Genomic DNA, 22,741 nt, shown 5'->3' with positions numbered 1-22,741 from the left:
TAAATATATGTGTCTGAGTAATATAAGTGGAATTTTTCCTAATTGCTTTTTTTATTTTTTTATTTTTTTTTATTATAGCTCACTCTTGAATATTTGTATTTATCTTTTACATAGTTTAACAGGTTTATATCCTGGCCCATATCATGAATCACAAAAGTTTCCAAAAACCACAGTATATTGCAATTGCATTTATTTCCAGGGTTAATATTACTATTTATAGACTTTCTCTTTGATTTTTTTAACAAATTTTATATAAAATGTCTCTATTATACCACTGGTTTTACACAGGATTTATAGAAAAAATAAATAAATAATAAAAGTAACAATGCAACAAAAATGACTAACGCATTATCTCTCAGTGCCACACGGGGGCGCTCGTCTCCACACTTCATTACCTCAAACGCCATGCGAAGATAAATACATCAACATATATTACGACAGAGCATATATATTCATACACATAAATTTCAGACACTATAATATATGCTATAATTATAAGACGAGTTTGTAGGACTTTTATTTTGTGGTGAACTATGTGACATCACATCCGGCCAGTGGCTGTTGTTGACAAAGCGCTGCCTCACTGACTGACTGAAGCTTTGGCGATAAAACCGGTGAGATATTAGTCCCGTCGTGGGGTATTTGATATCACCGAAGTTAATGTATCGCGTCTGAGATCAATAACTGATCGATACTGATCTGCTGTCATCATCGTATTTGACCTTTATACAGCAAAATCACTGCATTCCTGATAGTTAGCATACTTACCCTGGTGATTAGTCACTTGTTTTGTATTATAAGTTATGTTTACATATGTAAATGCGTTATTATTATCTACTTAAATATAAACTAGTTTGCATACATTTCCAGAATAGAAATCTGAAGCTTGGATAAAGTCAGAAAAGTCCAAATTCAGACGATATTTTGGATTTCTCTTTATATAACTCCATATTTTTAGTAATAACATGCTGCATAAATCAGGTCAATAATATATGTTCAAGACTTCAGAATATGGATATTAAGAAAACGAATGTTTGGTGTGTGTAAAGTGGCGATATTATTGCAGAAATAACACCGATCAGGCATAACATTATGTCAGGTAAAGTGACTAACACTGACGATCTCAGCAAGTGAACATTTCGTCCTCAGAGTTGATGTGTGTGAAGCAGGAGAAATGGGCAAGCGTAAGGATTTGAGCGAGTTTGGCCAGATTGTGACGGCTAGACGACTGGGTCAGAGCATCTCCAAAACTGCAGCTCTTGTGGGCTGTTCCCGGTCTGCAGTGGTCAGTATCTATCAAAAGTGCTCCAAGGAAGGAACAGTGGAGAACCGGCCACAGGGTCATGGGCGGCCAAGGCTCATTGATGACCGTGGGGAGCGAAGGCTGGCCCGTGGGGTCCGATCAAACAGACCAGCTACTGGAGCTCAAACTGCTCCAGAAGTTAATGCTGGTTCTGATAGAAAGCTGTCAGAATACACAGAGCAGCTCAGTTTACCTGAGGAACACATGGCCCCAGGATGCACTATGGGAAGAAGGCGAGCCGGCAGAGGCAGTGTGATGCTTTGGCCAATGTTCTGCTGGGAAACCTTGGGTCCTCCATCCATGTGGATGTTACTTTGACACGCTCCACCTACCTAAGCATTGCTGAGACCATGTTCAGCCTTTGATGGAAACGGTATTCTGGTGGCTGTGGCTCTTCCAGCAGGATAATGCTCCTGACACAAAGCACAAATGCTTCAGGAATGGTTTGAGGAGCACAACAACCAGTTTGAGGCGTCGACTCGGCCTCCAGATTCCCCAGATCTCAATCCAATCGAGCGTCTGTGGGATGAGCTGAACAAACTAGTCCAATCCACCTCGCAACTTACAGGATTTAAACGATCTGCTGCTAACATAATGCTGCCAGATACCACAGCACACCTTCAGGGGTCTAGTGTGCATGTCACAACACAATATTAGCATAATGTAATGCCTGATCGGATGTGTATTGAAATGTAAATCTACAGACGTGAATGGATAAGTAAATGTGTGTTTTGGATGTTTTCTTTCCACTAGACCTGAGTCATAATCTCAGAATTGATTGTTTTGAGAGTCTCTGGTGAAGGATATGGAGGGATCAGCGTGGCATCTCTCGCTGAAGCTCAGTGACAAACCCAAGGCCATGTTCCAGTTTCCGGAGAGCGAGCCTGGAGACGTCCATCCGGGAGGATACCAGGTGTCCAGCCTCAAACAGCTGATCTCGGCACAGTTTTCAGACACGCTGCCGGACCCGGAGCTCATCGGTCAGTGTTGCTTCGGCCCTCAGTAACATTACTGACCTGCTGTGGATCATTAGCTACTTCTAGGGGTGTAACGATATATATCGTTAAACGGGATATCACGATATCAAAATATGACGATATGTATCGTTGATGGAAACGATATGATTCGTGATATAGAGTTGTTTTATCCAAGGCTCAACTTGCTGTAGTAGGTCTATTTATATAAGGTATAACTCACCCTAACACACATTTACAAATGTAGGCTACCACAAATGTAAATTCTGTCGTCATGTACTCACCATCGTGTCGTTTTTCATTTAACTTCCAAACACAAATGAAGATATTCTTTATGAAACCTGAGGGATTTATGTCCCTCCATTTTTAAAGTCCATTCCTCTCAAACTTAAAAGATGCAAAGAGATCATAAAGGCAAAATAACTAATCGAGTGTCTAATCCAAGTCTTCTGAAGACACACAATGGCTTTATATGATGAGTATATTTAACACGACGCACATAGTGTAGTAAACACGGACGTTCAGATGATTGCGTGACGCGCGAAAACAACATGAGAAAGAGGAAATGCAGAATTAAATTCTTGCATGAGCTAAACGTTTACAGTTTGAGAGCGGCCATTAGAGCTGTGATCGATTGCATTGATCATCTTAAGTGCGCGCACTGCTGGAACGGCGCTCCTCAAAGTCAGACAAAAAACATTTAGTTTTAGTAGTATGATTGTTCAAAGCATTTCAGATGGTTCACTCTTAGATATATCATTCTTAGAGAGGCAGGGCATTGCAGGCATGGGGAGAGTGTCACATGCCTGTCCTGTTTTGTGTGCACATGTGGGTTTTGTCATGTCTCCGGTCTACTGTCAACCCCGCCCTTCTTGTTATCTGATTATTGGTTAATTTGCCCCACCTGTTCCCTCTTGATTTCTTCCCCTTATAAGCTCCTTGTGTTTGTCAGTCTGGGTTGGATCCTTGTGTGTGTAATGTCTGCGTCTTCCGTCCTCCGTCCTCCCCGTGATTCTGTTGGTTTGTTTAAGTTTATATGTTATTATTCTATTATGTGTTTTTCCCCCTCGTGGGTTTTGTTTTGAGTTTGTTTTATTTGTTATAAATAAATATATTATTTTCTGCACTTGAGTCCTCGCACCAATTTCCTGTTTCCTCGTGTCCGTGACGTGACAGAAGGATCCAACCCTACTATGAGGACTCAGCAGAGAAGTTCTCCCTCGGTGCCAGTTCCGGGGGTCCCGAGTCCGGGAATCCCGAGTCCAGACATGGCCTGGAGGGCCGTAATGGGAGGGTTTGTGGTGGCAGTCCTGCATGCTTGGAAAAGGCACAGGGTGTCATCCACCACTCCGGTGGTCCCAGTTCCGGTGGATCGTGCGCCGGTGGTCCCTGTGCCGGTGGATCATGTTCCGGTGGTCCCTGTGCCGGTGGATCGTGCTCCGGTGGTCCCTGTGCCGGTGGATCGTGCTCCGGTGGTCCCTGTGCCGGTGGATCGTGTTCCGGTGGTCCCTGTGCCGGTGGATCGTGTTCCGGTGGTCCCTGTGCCGGTGGATCGTGTTCCGGTGGTCCCTGTGCCGGTGGATCGTGTTCCGGTGGTCCCTGTGCCGGTGGATCGTGTTCCGGTGGTCCCTGTGCCGGTGGATCGTGTTCCGGTGGTCCCTGTGCCGGTGGATCGTGTTCCGGTGGTCCCTGTGCCGGTGGACTCCGTTCCGGTGGTCCCGAGTCCGGAAACGGCCTGGAGGGCTGTGATGGGATGCTTTGTGGTGGCAGTCCTGCATGCGTGGAAGGAGCACAGGGCTTTATCCGAAGCCCCGGAGGCAGTTCCGGTGGTCCCAGTTCCGGTGGATCGTGTGCCGGTGGTCTCAGTTCCGGTGGATCGTGTTCCGGTGGTCCCTGTGCCGGTGGATCGTGTTCCGGTGGTCCCAGTTCCGGCAGATCATGTTCCGGTGGTCCCAATGCCAGCAGATCGTATTCCGGTGGTCCCAGTGCCGGTGGATACTGCTGGACTGGAGAAGTTTCCCCAACGCCCTCCCTGCGCCCCTGAGGCGCCCTGCTCTCCCTGCGCCCCTGAGCAGTCCTGCTCTCCGTGCGCCGCTGAGGCGTCCTGCTCTCCGTGCGCCGCTGAGGCGTCCTGCTCTCCGTGCGCCGCTGAGGCGTCCTGCTCTCCGTGCGCCGCTGAGGCGTCCTGCTCTCCGTGCGCCGCTGAGGCGTCCTGCTCTCCGTGCGCCGCTGAGGCGTCCTGCTCTCCGTTCGCCGCTGAGGCGTCCTGCTCTCCGTTCGCCGCTGAGGCGTCCTGCTCTCCGTTCGCCGCTGAGGCGTCCTGCTCTCCGTGCGCCGCTGAGGCGTCCTGCTCTCCGTGCGCCGCTGAGGCGTCCTGCTCTCCGTGCGCCGCTGAGGCGTCCTGCTCTCCGTGCGCCGCTGAGGCGTCCTGCTCTCCGTGCGCCGCTGAGGCGTCCTGCTCTCCGTGCGCCGCTGAGGCGTCCTGCTCTCCGTGCGCCGCTGAGGCGTCCTGCTCTCCGTGCGCCGCTGAGGCGTCCTGCTCTCCGTGCGCCGCTGAGGCGTCCTGCTCTCCGTGCGCCGCTGAGGCGTCCTGCTCTCCGTGCGCCGCTGAGGCGTCCTGCTCTCCGTGCGCCGCTGAGGCGTCCTGCTCTCCGTGCGCCGCTGAGGCGTCCTGCTCTCCGTGCGCCGCTGAGGCGTCCTGCTCTCCGTGCGCCGCTGAGGCGTCCTGCTCTCCGTGCGCCGCTGAGGCGTCCTGCTCTCCGTGCGCCGCTGAGGCGTCCTGCTCTCCGTGCGCCGCTGAGGCGTCCTGCTCTCCGTGCGCCGCTGAGGCGTCCTGCTCTCCGTGCGACTCTGAGGCGTCCTGCTCTCACCGCACCTCCCTGGCGCTCCCTGCACTGACCGCACCACCCAGGAGTCCTGCTCTCACCGCGCCTCCCTGGCGCCCTGCTCTACCCATGCCGCCCTGGCCGCCTGAACTCGGTGGGCCTCCCGACTTCGGCGGGCTGCCCTGGTCATTCGAACTTTGTGTGCCACCATGGCCTCCTGAACTTTTTGTTTTCCTTGTCCCTCCCTTGTTTGCCCCTCCCTTGTCTGTTCCTTCCTTGTCTGTTTCCCCTGTCCCTCCCGTCCCACCCTGGTCTGTCCCTCCCGTCCCGCCCTGGTCTGTCCCTCCCGTGCCCCCCTGGTCAGTCCCTCCCGTCCCGCCCTGGTCAGTCCCTCCCGTCCCGCCCTGGTCAGCCCCTCCCGTCCCGCCCTGGTCTGTTTCTCCCATCCCTGTCCCTAGTGGAGCGTCTGGTAGCCGCTCCTTAAGGAGGGGGTAATGTCACATGCCTGTCCTGTTTTGTGTGCACATGTGGGTTTTGTCATGTCTCCGGTCTACTGTCAACCCCGCCCTTCTTGTTATCTGATTATTGGTTAATTTGCCCCACCTGTTCCCTCTTGATTTCTTCCCCTTATAAGCTCCTTGTGTTTGTCAGTCTGGGTTGGATCCTTGTGTGTGTAATGTCTGCGTCTTCCGTCCTCCGTCCTCCCCGTGATTCTGTTGGTTTGTTTAAGTTTATATGTTATTATTCTATTATGTGTTTTTCCCCCTCGTGGGTTTTGTTTTGAGTTTGTTTTATTTGTTATAAATAAATATATTATTTTCTGCACTTGAGTCCTCGCACCATTTTCCCTTGTCTGTGACGTGACAGAGAGATGCTGCCTGCGTTAAAAGCGTGAGTAATGCGTCAGGGAAAACATTTTTCCGTAACATTACTACATTAATAATCTTATTATGTAGAATCATACAATGACTACATAATGCTGAACATAATGTAAAATAATGCAATGGGGGAATATTTGTGGGTCCTGATAATAATACACAAATAATAATAAAAAATATTTTATATATATATCGGGATCAGTGGCGTAACTTTGTTTTAAAAAGTGGGTGGGACATAAATTGCGTATCATATGCACGCGAAAAACTGTGTACTATATGCTCGCCAAAGCTCATTTTGACGTGTGAGGGGCGCTCATTGAGAGCTTTGGCGTGCATATATATGGTACGCAGTTTTTCGTGTGCATATGATATGCACTATATGGCGTATTAAGGGGGGTAGCATTGCTGATACAATGTTATATCAGATATATGTACAATAACAATTGCAGAATTTTTTCCGAAAATCAATTAAATAGTTAATTTATTGATATAGATCTCGGTTAATTATTGCATCTAAACACAATATAGCGTTGTGCCAAGATTTTTCACGTGAATAAAGGCAAATAGATTTGCACACTTTGCTTATAATCCCTGGTCTAGTTTGTTAATCTTGTCAGAAGTTCTCGTTTCTAATCTGCCCTCGTGCCTATTTTCTCTCTCATCAAAACCGAATATCATCAGTTCATCAAGAGCAGGGACAGTTTTTGTGCATTTTGTTTCGTGATCTGACCGGAACAAATAGAAAGTCTCTGCAACGGCGTTAAGCGTTAGATTAAAGCGCTCGTCTGTGTGAAGAGACTGCATGAGCTGCGAGAGAAATCTGCTCCACTGATAACAGCGGCAACGAGCGCCAGATCGCCTCTTATTTAACAAACGAACAAAATGATTCTCTTCTAGTTAACCAGAGATGTTTTGTTTGTATTAGTTAGGGTCATCCGTGAAGCAAGATGTTTTAAAAAAAGTGGTGGGGACATGTCCCACTCGTAAATTACGCCTATGATCGGGATACATATCGAATCGTGAGTTCAGTATCGAGATACATATCGAATCGTGAGTTCAGTATCGAGATACATATCGAATCGTGAGTTCAGTATCGAGATACATATCGAATCGTGAGTTCAGTATCGAGATACATATCGAATCGCGAGTTCAGTATCGAGATACATATCGAATCGCGAGTTCAGTATCGAGATACATATCGAATCGTGAGTTCAGTATCGAGATACATATCGAATCGTGAGTTCAGTATCGAGATACATATCGAATCGTGAGTTCAGTATCGAGATACATATCGAATCGTGAGTTCAGTATCGAGATACATATCGTATCGTGAGTTCAGTATCGAGATACATATCGAATCGTGAGTTCAGCATCGTGATACATATCGAATCGCGAGTTCAGTATCGAGATACATATCGAATCGCGAGTTCAGTATCGAGATACATATCGAATCGTGAGTTCAGTATCGAGATACATATCGAATCGGGAGTTCAGTATCGAGATACATATCGAATCGTGAGTTCAGTATCGAGATACATATCGAATCGCGAGTTCAGTATCGAGATACATATCGAATCGTGAGTTCAGTATCGAGATACATATCGAATCGTGAGTTCAGTATCGAGATACATATCGAATCGTGAGTTCAGTATCGAGATACATATCGAATCGTGAGTTCAGTATCGAGATACATATCGAATCGTGAGTTCAGTATCGAGATACATATCGAATCGTGAGTTCAGCATCGTGATACATATCGAATCGCGAGTTCAGTATCGAGATACATATCGAATCGCGAGTTCAGCATCGAGATACATATCGAATCGTGAGTTCAGTATCGAGATACATATCGAATCGCGAGTTCAGTATCGAGATACATATCGAATCGCGAGTTCAGTATCGAGATACATATCGAATCGCGAGTTCAGTATCGAGATACATATCGAATCGCGAGTTCAGTATCGAGATACATATCGAATCGCGAGTTCAGTATCGAGATACATATCGAATCGTGAGTTCAGTATCGAGATACATATCGAATCGTGAGTTCAGTATCGAGATACATATCGAATCGTGAGTTCAGTATCGAGATACATATCGAATCGCGAGTTCAGTATCGAGATACATATCGAATCGCGAGTTCAGTATCGAGATACATATCGAATCGTGAGTTCAGTATCGAGATACATATCGAATCGTGAGTTCAGTATCGAGATACATATCGAATCGTGAGTTCAGTATCGAGATACATATCGAATCGTGAGTTCAGTATCGAGATACATATCGTATCGTGAGTTCAGTATCGAGATACATATCGTATCGTGAGTTCAGCATCGTGATACATATCGAATCGCGAGTTCAGTATCGAGATACATATCGAATCGCGAGTTCAGTATCGAGATACATATCGAATCGTGAGTTCAGTATCGAGATACATATCGAATCGGGAGTTCAGTATCGAGATACATATCGAATCGTGAGTTCAGTATCGAGATACATATCGAATCGCGAGTTCAGTATCGAGATACATATCGAATCGCGAGTTCAGTATCGAGATACATATCGAATCGTGAGTTCAGTATCGAGATACATATCGAATCGTGAGTTCAGTATCGAGATACATATCGAATCGTGAGTTCAGTATCGAGATACATATCGAATCGTGAGTTCAGCATCGAGATACATATCGAATCGTGAGTTCAGCATCGTGATACATATCGAATCGCGAGTTCAGTATCGAGATACATATCGAATCGCGAGTTCAGTATCGAGATACATATCGAATCGTGAGTTCAGTATCGAGATACATATCGAATCGCGAGTTCAGTATCGAGATACATATCGAATCGTGAGTTCAGTATCGAGATACATATCGAATCGCGAGTTCAGTATCGAGATACATATCGAATCGTGAGTTCAGTATCGAGATACATATCGTATCGTGAGTTCAGTATCGAGATACATATCGAATCGTGAGTTCAGCATCGTGATACATATCGAATCGTGAGTTCAGTATCGAGATACATATCGAATCGCGAGTTCAGTATCGAGATACATATCGAATCGTGAGTTCAGTATCGAGATACATATCGTATCGTGAGTTCAGTATCGAGATACATATCGAATCGTGAGTTCAGTATCGAGATACATATCGAATCGCGAGTTCAGTATCGAGATACATATCGAATCGTGAGTTCAGTATCGTGATACATATCGTATCGTGAGTTCAGTATCGAGATACATATCGAATCGCGAGTTCAGTATCGAGATACATATCGAATCGTGAGTTCAGTATCGAGATACATATCGAATCGCGAGTTCAGTATCGAGATACATATCGAATCGCGAGTTCAGTATCGTGATACATATCGAATCGTGAGTTCAGCATCGTGATACATATCGTATCGTGAGTTCAGTATCGAGATACATATCGAATCGTGAGTTCAGCATCGTGATACATATCGAATCGTGAGTTCAGTATCGAGATACATATCGAATCGTGAGTTCAGTATCGAGATACATATCGTATCGTGAGTTCAGTATCGAGATACATATCGAATCGTGAGTTCAGCATCGTGATACATATCGAATCGTGAGTTCAGTATCGAGATACATATCGAATCGTGAGTTCAGTATCGAGATACATATCGAATCGTGAGTTCAGTATCGAGATACATATCGAATCGTGAGTTCAGTATCGAGATACATATCGAATCGTGAGTTCAGCATCGTGATACATATCGAATCGCGAGTTCAGTATCGAGATACATATCGTATCGTGAGTTCAGTATCGAGATACATATCGAATCGTGAGTTCAGCATCGTGATACATATCGAATCGTGAGTTCAGTATCGAGATACATATCGAATCGTGACACGAGTGTATTGTTACACCCCTAGCTACTTCTACATCCAGCCGAATCATCCGTTTATTATCAGATCAACTGAAGGAAACGCCTTGATGTAATCCGTCTGAAGGAAATTTGAATTGAAAAATTAATCCTTTTTCTAGCTTGTCGTGTTCATCCTCAGCTCTAGTCAGAATATGAGTCTGATGCTCCATTGGGCTGTGATTATGGGGCGTGTTTCAACCCAACCAGGAAAGACCTCGATTGGACAGATCGACAACCAATCAGAGCAGCGGAACGACGCATAACGTTATAAATGTCAACAGAACTCAACTGCACTGTGTTGCCAAGTCTGCGGTTTTCCCGCGGGTTTAAGCGACCTCCATTATGTGATATATAGACCCAGGGGCCGGTTGCATAAACCACTTAGACTAGTCTTAAAAGTAAGTCATCAATTATTTTTCTTTAAGACTGGTCCTAATTTTTTTAATAAGTTACATAAAATGGTAGATTGGTTCAATTTAAATTAGAAAAGTAAGACTGATTACATTTTGACTAATTGCTAGTTGGACAAATGAGTCCCAGATATTGATATTGACTCGCAGAGATATCACGCAACACATTGAGAATGAGAGCCGATATCTCTGCTTCTCCATAATATAGTCAATATCCGCCTAGGAAGTCGCCTAGTCTTAATCTGCATCGCTATTTGTACTCGTTGTGAATACGCAGGCCACAAAAAGTAATTAGGTGTTTTTTTTTTTGGATCACTTTTACTCGGGACATGCTAGCTGGCAACATAGGATTCCATTCATTATGCTAAGCTAAGCTAGTGGCGACCTTGCCAAACTAAAACAACGCACTTGCCCACAAGACAAAAATGCATTTGCCCACATATCTAAATGTAGGACAGAAGTTGAATAATCCCTATTTCTAAAAACGCTGGAGTGTTCCTTTAATATAAAGTGAAATAAAGATAGTTGAATCGAAATGCATCGTTAAATGATAAGGTATAAACAGGACTTTTAGAATCTGCCATTAAGCAACGACTGGTTCGCGTGAACATGCTTTCCCGTGGCTGTCTTTTGCAGATTTTGTGCACTGTGGCTGTGTGCTGAAGGATGAGCTCACGCTGGACTCCTATGGGATCAAGTGTGGATCAACTCTGCACATCATTAAGAAGACGTGGCCGGAGCCGGAGGTCAAGCCTGGTACGTCTGGAGCCCAATCTAACGAGAGATTATGCTCTGATAAACGGATGGCAGTGATGGGGTGTGTGTGTGTGTGTGTGTGTGTGTGTGTGTGTGTGTGTGTGTGTGTGTGTGTGTGTGTGTGTGTGTGTGTGTGTGTGTGTGTGTGTGTGTGTGTGTGCTTGTTTTTGTGACATATGAGGACACAAATGTGTATAATGCCATGGGTATGACACAGGTATTACATATCAAATGTCCTCATAATTCAAATGGCCTTAAAAACATACTAAATGATGTTTTTTTTGAGAAAGTAAAAATGCAGAATGTTTCCTGTGATGGGTAGGTTTAGGGGCAGTGTGTGTGTGTGTGTGTGTGTGTGTGTGTGTGTGTGTGTGTGTGTGTGTGTGTGTGTGTGTGTGTGTGTGTGTGTGTGTGTGATGGGTAGGTTTAGGGGCAGTGTAAGGGGATAGAAAATACGGTTTGTACAGTATAAAAGTCATTACGCCTATGGAGAGTCCCTGTAAACCACATAGACCAACATGTGTGTGTGTGTGTGTGTGTGTGTGTGTGTGTGTGTGATGGGTAGGTTTAAGGGCAGTGTAAGGGGATATAAAATATGGTTTGTTCAGTATAAAAACCATTACGCCTATGGAGAGTCCCTGTAAACCACATAGACCTGTGTGTGTGTGTGTGTGTGTGTGTGTGTGCTCCTCACACAGAGCCGGTGAACAGGTCTGCGGCCGCCAGAGAGTTCAGGATGCTTCAGGCCGGCCTGCTCTCCAACACAGCCTACAGAGAAGCGGTAAACCTCCATCACTTCACCAGAACGTGACGGTTCATGGAAAAATTAACATTCAGAAAAGGGAACAAAAGTCATACCTGTTCCTTTTTAGCTATTTTTGTTATCGTGAGTGTCTATTCACACTGAGTGCAAACAGCGTACCTTGTTGGCTATTCGCTCTAGCTCCGCCTATCAATGCCTGCCGGTGCCAAAAAAGTTTTTTTTTTAAATGCTCATAGTTCAACGTCCTCACTGGCTCAATCAGTAAAGCGTACGGCTTATAGATCACTGTTTTATCACGATCAACACAGCTTCAAATCCACCTTTTGCTGAGCTTACTCTTCTCTCTCTTCTCATCACAATCACATCGGAAAGGCATTTATTTTCAATAAAAATGAGGAAAATGTTCTAAATGTGGAAATAAAGTCCCAAACTAAATGTTTAATAATAGGGCTGTGCGATATTGAAGAAACGTGATGTCAAATAATGCGATATTCGATATGCGATACGATATTGCTATTAGTGTGCAAAATCTATTTAAATTATTATATTTAAAAACTGAGAATGATACCATTTGTGTTTCCTCTCTGGGAAAAGAAAGCATCGCTACAACTTCTGAAAGTGACCAAACATTGATGTCACAATTCACGTTCACGTTTCAGTGTGTGTGCCAGACAGCACGAGACTGCAAGCTATTGTTTTTCACAATGTTGAAGTCGCCTATTAAAATCATTCAGACATTGCGTACCGCTGCGATATGCATATTGCGATATGTACATTTGCAATATTTCGATATATTGCACAGCCCTATTCTGTATTTTCCAGACTATAAGTCGCACTTTTTTCATAGTTTGGCTGGTCCTGCGACTTATAGGCAGGTGCGACTTATATATCAAATTTAATTCATACAAGAATAAACATATAGCACTATGCTGCTCCTGTAGCCTACCCCTGAAAAAAATATCTGAAAACAGAAAAAAAAAGCTCTTAACTGAAATATTAACTTAAAGACAAAAACTTAGAAAGACTGAACACAAACAAAATATCCACATAAAAAAAATCCTATTCTGCAAATTACAAACTGAGATTTCAAGCATCTGTGGACTCGTTCCTTCAGCTCTGGCCATCTTGCTTTCAGTCCACGATTAGCTTTTTTTGTTTTCTTCATTACAGTTAAAGTAACCTCTACTTTTCGCCAGTCATTCACACGTTTCTCACTTCACCATACCAAACTAAATAGTGTGTCTAATGACGAAAAGGGTAATATTATTTTGTATTACAAAATACTACCGTAGATACATTGCTTACAGATAGTTCACTCGATCCTTCTAGCAAACGTCTCCTTTTCCACCATATAAGTTAAAACGATAGTCATTTGACAAGGCTATTCATTTTGGAAAAATATATATTTATACTTTTGAGAGCTTAATAGTGATGTTTCTGCATGCTTGTTTCTGCATGCTTGTATTTCTTGTGTAGCCTACTTTTGTGACTAACGTTATATAAACATGCAATATTGTTGACGAAAATAGACGAGTCATCACAGGTTTTGGTTTGGGAAAGAAGTTTGGTTGTGCGGTTGCCAGATTTCAGTAATTCAAATCCCCCAAACAGAAAGAAACCCGTATAAGCTCCGTTTTTTACCTAAACATGTCCAATCTGGCAACCATATGCACGCAAGCTCTCTCTCTCTCTCTCTCTCTCTCTCTCTCTCTCTCTCTCTCTCTCTCGTGGACGATCTGAAAACACCAATAAACAAGTAAGCTGCATTTGATCAATCTCCATTTGAGATGTTCTGCTTAAAGTGTCCTTAAGTCAGTCTGTGTTCATTCAGGACTCACGAGTCGATTCGCTGAACTGCTGTGAGCGGCTGAAATAAGCCAATCGTTGCAGAGCTCAACATTAATATTCATGACTCTTCCAAATAAGGCAAAAACAGAGCATTACATCCTAGGGACAATTTATAGGGTTGTAAATGGACCTGTAAAACTCTATCTGGACAATGTCTGCCCTTAAATAAGCCACACACCCTCTATGTAGATATCAGAAAACAATTGAACATATCGTTTCAAATCATTCTAGGGCACCTTTAATTATGCATTGTTTTTGTTCATATAGCAAGTGTGCATTCAAAGTGTTGTACTGATCCAATGGAGTAGATCATTACAGTAATTCTTAATAAAGCAGTTAAGCGTGCTGATTGTGTTTTCAGGTGTATAAGATGCTGGCTAACCGAGAGTCACTGGAGCAGATTATCGCCGCCTCCCCTGGACTCAGTTCGGACCCTGTGGCTTTAGGTTCGTTGGCTTTGAAGCGTGTTGCATCTCGTGTTGTATTGCTTTCCTGTAGCTCAACCAGTAAAGCGTGGTGCTAGCAACGCTAAGGTCAGGGGTTCGATTCCCAGGGAAAGCAAGAATTGACTAAAAAAATTGTACCTTAAAATACAATGTAATTTGCTTCGGGTAAAAGCGTCTGCCAAATGCATAAATGTAAATGTGTGAGGATAATCAGACTCTCATCAGCTCATTGGTTTTGCAGGTGTGCTCCAGGATAAAGATCTGTTCCTTCAGTTCACAGACCCAAACCTGCTGGACACGTGAGTTCTCCCCATAGCCGGAATCACAGGCTTCAGTGACCTTGACCTCACAGGCTTCAGTGACCTTGACCTCACAGGCTTCAGTGACCGTGACCTCACAGGCTTCAGTGACCTTGACCTCACAGGCTTCAGTGACCGTGACCTCACAGGCTTCAGTGACCTTGACCTCACAGGCTTCAGTGACCGTGACCTCACAGGCTTCAGTGACCGTGACCTTGACCTCACAGGCTTCAGTGACCGTGACCGCACAGGCTTCAGTGACCGTGACCTTGACCGCACAGGCTTCAGTGACTGTGACCTTGACCTCACAGGCTTCAGTGACCGTGACCGCACAGGCTTCAGTGACCGTGACCGCACAGGCTTCAGTGACCGTGACCTCACAGGCTTCAACGACCGTGACCTTGACCTCACAGGCTTCAGTGACCGTGACCTTGACCTCACAGGCTTCAGTGACCGTGACCACACAGGCTTCAGTGACCGTGACCGCACAGGCTTCAGTGACCGTGACCTCACAGGCTTCAGTGACCGTGACCGCACAGGCTTCAGTGACCGTGACCGCACAGGCTTCAGTGACCGTGACCGCACAGGCTTCAGTGACCTTGACCTCACAGGCTTCAGTGACCTTGACCTCACAGGCTTCAGTGACCTTGACCTCACAGGCTTCAGTGACCGTGACCGCACAGGCTTCAGTGACCGTGACCTTGACCTCACAGGCTTCAGTGACCGTGACCTCGCAGGCTTCAGTGACCGTGACCGCACAGGCTTCAGTGACCGTGACCTTGACCTCACAGGCTTCAGTGACCGTGACCGCACAGGCTTCAGTGACCGTGACCTTGACCACACAGGCTTCAGTGACTGTGACCTTGACCTCACAGGCTTCAGTGACCGTGACCGCACAGGCTTCAGTGACCGTGAACGCACAGGCTTCAGTGACCGCACAGGCTTCAGTGACCGTGACCTCACAGGCTTCAGTGACCTTGACATCACAGGCTTCAGTGACCGTGACCTTGACCTCACAGGCTTCAGTGACCGTGACCGCACAGGCTTCAGTGACCGTGACCGCACAGGCTTCAGTGACCGTGACCTCACAGGCTTCAGTGACCGTGACCTCACAGGCTTCAGTGACCGTGACCTCACAGGCTTCAGTGACCGTGACCGCACAGGCTTCAGTGACCTTGACCTCACAGGCTTCAGTGACCGTGACCTCACAGGCTTCAGTGACCGTGACCTCACAGGCTTCAGTGACCGTGACCTCACAGGCTTCAGTGACCGTGACCGCACAGGCTTCAGTGACCTTGACATCACAGGCTTCAGTGACCGTGACCGCACAGGCTTCAGTGACCGTGACCTCACAGGCTTCAGTGACCGTGACCTCACAGGCTTCAGTGACCGTGACCGCACAGGCTTCAGTGACCTTGACCTCACAGGCTTCAGTGACCGTGACCTCACAGGCTTCAGTGACCGTGACCTCACAGGCTTCAGTGACCGTGACCTCACAGGCTTCAGTGACCGTGACCGCACAGGCTTCAGTGACCTTGACCTCACAGGCTTCAGTGACCGTGACCTCACAGGCTTCAGTGACCGTGACCTCACAGGCTTCAATGACCGTGACCTCGCAGGCTTCAGTGACCGTGACCGCACAGGCTTCAGTGACCGTGACCGCACAGGCTTCAGTGACCGTGACCTTGACCTCACAGGCTTCAGTGACCGTGACCGCACAGGCTTCAGTGACCGTGACCTTGACCGCACAGGCTTCAGTGACTGTGACCTTGACCTCACAGGCTTCAGTGACCGTGACCGCACAGGCTTCAGTGACCGTGACCGCACAGGCTTCAGTGACCGTGACCTCACAGGCTTCAACGACCGTGACCTTGACCTCACAGGCTTCAGTGACCGTGACCTTGACCTCACAGGCTTCAGTGACCGTGACCACACAGGCTTCAGTGACCGTGACCGCACAGGCTTCAGTGACCGTGACCTCACAGGCTTCAGTGACCGTGACCGCACAGGCTTCAGTGACCGTGACCGCACAGGCTTCAGTGACCGTGACCGCACAGGCTTCAGTGACCTTGACCTCGCAGCCTTCAGTTGCCTTGACCTCTCACCTCCCTGTGTTTACTCTCAGGCTGATCCGATCTCATCCGGCTTTGGTCAATGCGATCATCCTGATTCTACATTCGGTGTCCAGCCAGCCCCGGGTCGGCTCGGCCCGCAACGCCTCAGCCAGCTCCTACAGTGACATGCCAGGTGAACATCAGCCACGGATTATTCATAAAACTGGATAATACAACATCTGCTCGCGGCCTCACGTGTGTGTGTGTGTGTGTGTGTGTGTGTGTGTGTGTGTGTGTGTTTGACAGGAGGCTTTCTGTTCGAGGGCATGTCCGATGATGAGGAGGATTTCCAGTCTGTACGGTTCCCCCTGCATTATTATTATAGTAGTATTATAGTGAGAAGGATCATTGTATTATTATTGTTGTATTCTGAGTAAGAATAACGGTAGCATGTGATGTTGTTTAAAGCATGGGAGCCGAGCTGGACATCAGAGGCCGTTTGCAGCCTCCAGACCCTCGACTCTGAGTCACAGCGGAGCCACAGGCCCTCGGCCAATCACACAGAGCGAGCTCGCATCAGCCCTGGCTCTGGCCAACACCCCAGAGGGCGTCGCTGCGGTCAGTCTCACTCAATCACTCACACACACTCACACACTCACTCTCAATCACTCACACACACACACACACACACTCACACACACTCACACTCTCTCACTCAAACTCTCACTCTCACACACTCACACGCTGCGGTCAGTCTCACTCACTCACTCACTCACTCACTCACTCACTCACTCACTCACTCACTCACTCACTCACTCACTCTCAATCACACACACACACTCTCACACTCACACTCTCTCACTCAAACTCTCACTCTCACACACCCACACTCTCACTCACACACTCACACGCTGCGGTCAGTCACACTCACTCACTCTCACTCACTCACTCACTCTCACACACTCTCACTCACTCACACACTCTCACACTCTCTCTCTCGCACTCTCGCACTCTCACACACTCTCACACTCTCTCACTCTCACACACTCTCACTCACTCACACACTCTCACACTCTCTCTCTCGCACTCTCACACACTCTCACACTCTCTCACTCTCACACACTCTCACTCACTCACACACTCTCACACTCTCTCTCTCGCACTCTCACACACTCTCACACTCTCTCACTCTCACACACTCTCACTCACTCACACACTCTCACACTCTCTCTCTCTCACACTCTCACACACTCACACTCTCTCACTCTCACACACTCTCACTCACTCACACACTCTCACACTCTCTCTCTCACACTCTCTCACACTCTCTCACTCTCACACTCTCATACTCACTCACACACTCTCACACTCTCACACTCTCTCTCTCACACTCTCACACACTCTCACACTCTCTCACTCTCATACTCACTTACACACTCTCACACTCTCACTCACTCACACACTCTCTCACACACTCTCATACTCACTCACACACTCTCACACTCTCTCTACACACTCTCACTCACATACACTCTCACACACATACACTCTCACACTCACACTCTCACACACACTCACATACACTCACACTCACACACACTCTCATACTCACTCACACACTCACACTCTCTCACACACTCTCACTCACACTCTCTCACACAGACCTTCTGATTTCTGAGCTGTGCGGTGTCCAGAATAATAATCCTCCTCTGTGTGTTAATAGGCCAGAGGAGAACTGAGTCTGGTTTCTCTAAGGTTTATTTTTCTCCATCATGCCCTGATGGAGTTTCGGTTCCTTTGGTCGCCTTTGGCTTGATTTGCTCAGTTGGGGACACTAACATTATGATCTGAGTTATTCAACTAAATATACAAATACAATGAATTTAGTAGGTCTTATTTAATTCTATAAACTATAATACTGATCTGCCAACATTGTCTCTCTATGATAAATTAAAATAAGCTGATAACATCACTGTTTACTCCAGAACGACTGTACAGCCAAATCTAATTCTGCTGCAGTATTGTCCTGTTTAACACTGAAGCTGGTCTGACACAATCGGCGCTGGAGAAGAGCGATAGAAATAAAGATGATTGATTGATTGATTGATTGATTGATTGATTGATTGATTGATTGATCGATCGATCAGTGCATCACACACACATCCGGCCTCAGAGGATCTAACCCTGTGAATGCTCTCGTTCTGCTGCAGGAGATTCCTTCAGGAGGACCTTCATCTGCAGAGTCCAGCGCTCCGGTCAGCAGCAATCTGCTCACTCAGGCTCTGCAGCAGGCCTTACAGGCCTCTGGCGTGAGCTCTCTCCAGGTGACCGCAGCACACACACAAACACACACACATCTGCTCACTCAGGCTCTGCAGCAGGCCTTACAGGCCTCTGGCGTGAGCTCTCTCCAGGTGACCGCAGCACACACACAAACACACACACATCTGCTCACTCAGGCTCTGCAGCAGGCCTTACAGGCCTCTGGCGTGAGCTCTCTCCAGGTGACCGCAGCACACACACAAACACACACACATCTGCTCACTCAGGCTCTGCAGCAGGCCTTACAGGCCTCTGGCGTGAGCTCTCTCCAGGTGACCGCAGCACACACACAAACACACACACATCTGCTCACTCAGGCTCTGCAGCAGGCCTTACAGGCCTCTGGCGTGAGCTCTCTCCAGGTGACCGCAGCACACACACAAACACACACACATCTGCTCACTCAGGCTCTGCAGCAGGCCTTACAGGCCTCTGGCGTGAGCTCTCTCCAGGTGACCGCAGCACACACACAAACACACACACATCTGCTCACTCAGGCTCTGCAGCAGGCCTTACAGGCCTCTGGGGTGAGCTCTCTCCAGGTGACCGCAGCACACACACAAACACACACACATCTGCTCACTCAGGCTCTGCAGCAGGCCTTACAGGCCTCTGGCGTGAGCTCTCTCCAGGTGACCGCAGCACACACACACACACACACACACACACACACACACACACACACACACATACTTCTGCTCACTCAGGCTCTGCAGCAAGCTTTACAGGCCTCTGGTGTGAGCTCGCTCCAGGTGACCGCAGCACACACACACACACACACACACCACACACACTTCTGCTCACTCAGGCTCTGCAGCAAGCTTTACAGGCCTCTGTCGTGAGCTCGCTCCAGGTGACCGTAGCACACACACACACACACACACACACACACACACACACCACACACACTTCTGCTCACTCAGGCTCTGCAGCAAGCTTTACAGGCCTCTGGCGTGAGCTCGCTCCAGGTGACCGCAGCACGCACGCGCGCGCACGCACACACACACACACACACACACACACACACACACACACACACACACACACACACACACACACACACACATCAAATGCAACCACTGGTAATGGGAACCACTGGTCTTAGAGCAGTTTTGTGTTGGGTTTAATTAGTTACTAAAGCTTGATTTGCACAGGATTAGTATTATCTACACTCGTAGAAGAAAAGGTTCTATATAGAACCCATTCTAAGAGCCAAAATGGTTCTTTCTTGTCATTATAGAACCTTTTTAGAATAAAAGATTCTTTGGAGTAAAGAACCCAATGGTTCTATATTGAACCCCAATGAACCTGATGAAATGTGCTCAACTCCAAAGAACGTTTTATGCTAAAAAGGTTCTATAGTGACAAGAAAGAACCCTTTTGGCTCTTAAAATGGGTTCTATACAGAACCTTTTCTTCTAAGAGTGTAGGGACCTCTGCGATTTAGAAACTCCCGCATCTGAGTTTTATATAAGTATAAAATTTTTATCAGTATAAAAACCATTATGCCTATGGGATGTCCCCACAAAGATAGTGAACCGTGTGTGTGTGTGTGTGTGTGTGTGTGTGTGTGTGTGTGTGTGTGTGTGTGTGTGTGTGTGTGTCGCAGGGCCGCTGGCAGACGCAGATGCAGCAGCTGAGGGACATGGGCATCCAGGACGAGGCTCTTGCTCTGCGCGCGCTCACCGCTGCAAACGGAGACCTGCAGGCGGCGCTGGAGATCATCTTTGCTGGAGGACTTTAATGCGTCAGGCTTTGGACTGAGGCGGGCACTGCGCTGTCAATCAAACATCTCGCCCTAAACAAACGGAGGCTTTAGTTTTTTACTACGTTTCATCTAAATAAAAAAGTTAATAAAAAAGTTAATTATTTTCCTTCTGGTGTAATGTCAGTGTGTGACCACTAGGTGGGGATACAGGACAATTTAAGGGAATCGAGTGGTAAAAATGTGCAAAAGTGCAAACCAACTTTATATCAATCTTTATTTTGGATAATGATAATGAAATGAATTTAACTTCTCAGGAACAATTTTAAATCAACAAAATCAAATATTTAAATACATTTAATTTGAATATGGATTATTAATGTTATTTATTATAGTATGCAGAATGTTTTATCAATAATATAACATTATAATATTTCAGTATGAAGAAAGAAAATTATTATTATTGTGCTAATAAGTCATCGATCAGGCATAAGATTATGACTGGTGAAGTTAAATAACACTGATGATCTGTTCATCACGGCTCCTGTTAGTGGGTGGGATATATTAGGCAGCAAGTGAACATTTCGTCCTCAGAGTTGATGTGTGTGAAGCAGGAGAAATGGGCAAGCGTAAGGATTTGAGCGAGTTTGGCCAGATTGTGACGGCTAGACGACTGGGTCAGAGCATCTCCAAAACTGCAGCTCTTGTGGGCTGTTCCCGGTCTGCAGTGGTCAGTATCTATCAAAAGTGCTCCAAGGAAGGACCAGTGGAGAACCGGCCACAGGGTCATGGGCGGCCAAGGCTCATTGATGACCGTGGGGAGCAAAGGCTGGCCCGTGGGGTCCGATCAAACAGACGAGCTACTGGAGCTCAAACTGCTCCAGAAGTTAATGCTGGTTCTGATAGAAAGCTGTCAGAATACACAGAGCAGCTCAGTTTGTTGTTCTTCTACATCACGTGGATGGCCGGTGTGTGTGTGTGTGTGTGTGTGTGTGTGTGTGTGTGTGTGTGTGTGTGTGTGTGGCTTACCTGGGGAACACATGGCCCCAGGATGCACTATGGGAAGAAGGCGAGCCGGCGGAGGCAGTGTGATGCTTTGGCCAATGTTCTGCTGGGAAACCTTGGGTCCTCCATCCATGTGGATGTTACTTTGACACGCTCCACCTACCTAAGCATTGCTGAGACCATGTTCAGCCTTTGATGGAAACGGTATTCTGGTGGCTGTGGCTCTTCCAGCAGGATAATGCTCCTGACACAAAGCACAAATGCTTCAGGAATGCTTTGAGGAGCACAACATTAGTCATGTTATGCCTGATCATTGCTCGTCTCTCACTGTCGACCTGTCTCGTCTTCATGGCTTTGTAAAGGAGCAGCTGAGAGAGACAAATGAGCCGCCGCACTGCATACTGAACGAGCTCTCACCTTTATACAGGCCGAGTCTCTAAACAACACACACACACACACAAACTGTCACACACAGTCTCTCTCACACTCACACACACAAACTCTAATACTCACACATACAGACACACACACAAAACACTCACGCATACCATAACACACACTCTCTTACACACATACACAATCTCTCTCACACACACACACACACACTCTCTCTCTCACATATACACACACACAGACTTACAATTACACACTCTCACAGACACTTACACTCACTCACACATACACACACACATACAACACAAACACTCACACATACACTTACACTCAAACTCTCTTACACACACACACACACACACACACACACACACACACACACACACAGGATAAACTCACCTCTGCTGTTTAATCAGTCGATCTCCTTGACTGGTTTCTTCAGCGTGACTCGTACAGGACTGACCAGACGAGTTAATAACACACTCCATCCAGGAGGAAAACACACCTGAAGGGACAGCATGGCATATACTCTTCCTCACTTGTCACACACACACACACACACACACACACACACACACACACACACACACACACACGCTAACCACTGACAGTGTTCATGAATTAAAACAGTTAAAAGAGGGAACGAGTGCATAAACAGGGAAAAGGAAACATTCAGCATCTGATGTGCTGCAGCCTTTATACACTCAAAAAAATGTCTTGTTGAATTGACTTTAATAATATGTGGTCAGCGGTTCCTCACAACTATATTGAGCAATGTTTACAAATAACAATTTAGTGATATGATCAAATAAACTCAAGTAAAGCACAATTACTCTGAGTAAATACAAACCATTTGAGTTTGTCACT

At 46.6% G+C, this 22,741-nt stretch overlaps 1 protein-coding gene across 1 annotated transcript; it reads left to right on the top strand.

The window, feature by feature from the left end:
• Positions 1–534: 534 nt before the first annotated feature.
• ubl7b (ubiquitin-like 7b (bone marrow stromal cell-derived)) lies at positions 535–20,645 on the top strand. Its single transcript, XM_067419501.1, has 11 exons — positions 535–614; positions 2,057–2,283; positions 10,920–11,039; positions 11,738–11,820; positions 14,012–14,096; positions 14,338–14,395; positions 16,521–16,642; positions 16,756–16,805; positions 16,918–17,067; positions 18,660–18,773; positions 20,381–20,645. Exons 2-11 carry the CDS (start codon positions 2,109–2,111, stop codon positions 20,513–20,515), a joined length of 1,092 nt encoding a protein of 363 aa, XP_067275602.1. The 5' UTR covers positions 535–614; positions 2,057–2,108; the 3' UTR covers positions 20,516–20,645.
• Positions 20,646–22,741: the final 2,096 nt, after the last annotated feature.

This window comes from Pseudorasbora parva, chromosome 16 (assembly GCF_024679245.1).
Source record: "Pseudorasbora parva isolate DD20220531a chromosome 16, ASM2467924v1, whole genome shotgun sequence".
Taxonomy (NCBI): Eukaryota; Metazoa; Chordata; class Actinopteri; order Cypriniformes; family Gobionidae; genus Pseudorasbora; species Pseudorasbora parva.
Note: the sequence above shows the minus strand (reverse complement) of the source record. Positions and strands in the feature narration are given on the sequence as shown.

Coding starts and splice junctions, on each gene's coding strand:
- ubl7b (XM_067419501.1), top strand. CDS start 2,109: ATGGAGGGATCAGCGTGGCATCTCTCGCTGAAGCTCAGTGACAAACCC. Junction 2,284..10,919: donor GCCGGACCCGGAGCTCATCG/GTCAGTGTTGCT, acceptor TGTCTTTTGCAG/ATTTTGTGCACTGTGGCTGT. Junction 16,806..16,917: donor ATGAGGAGGATTTCCAGTCT/GTACGGTTCCCC, acceptor TGTTGTTTAAAG/CATGGGAGCCGAGCTGGACA.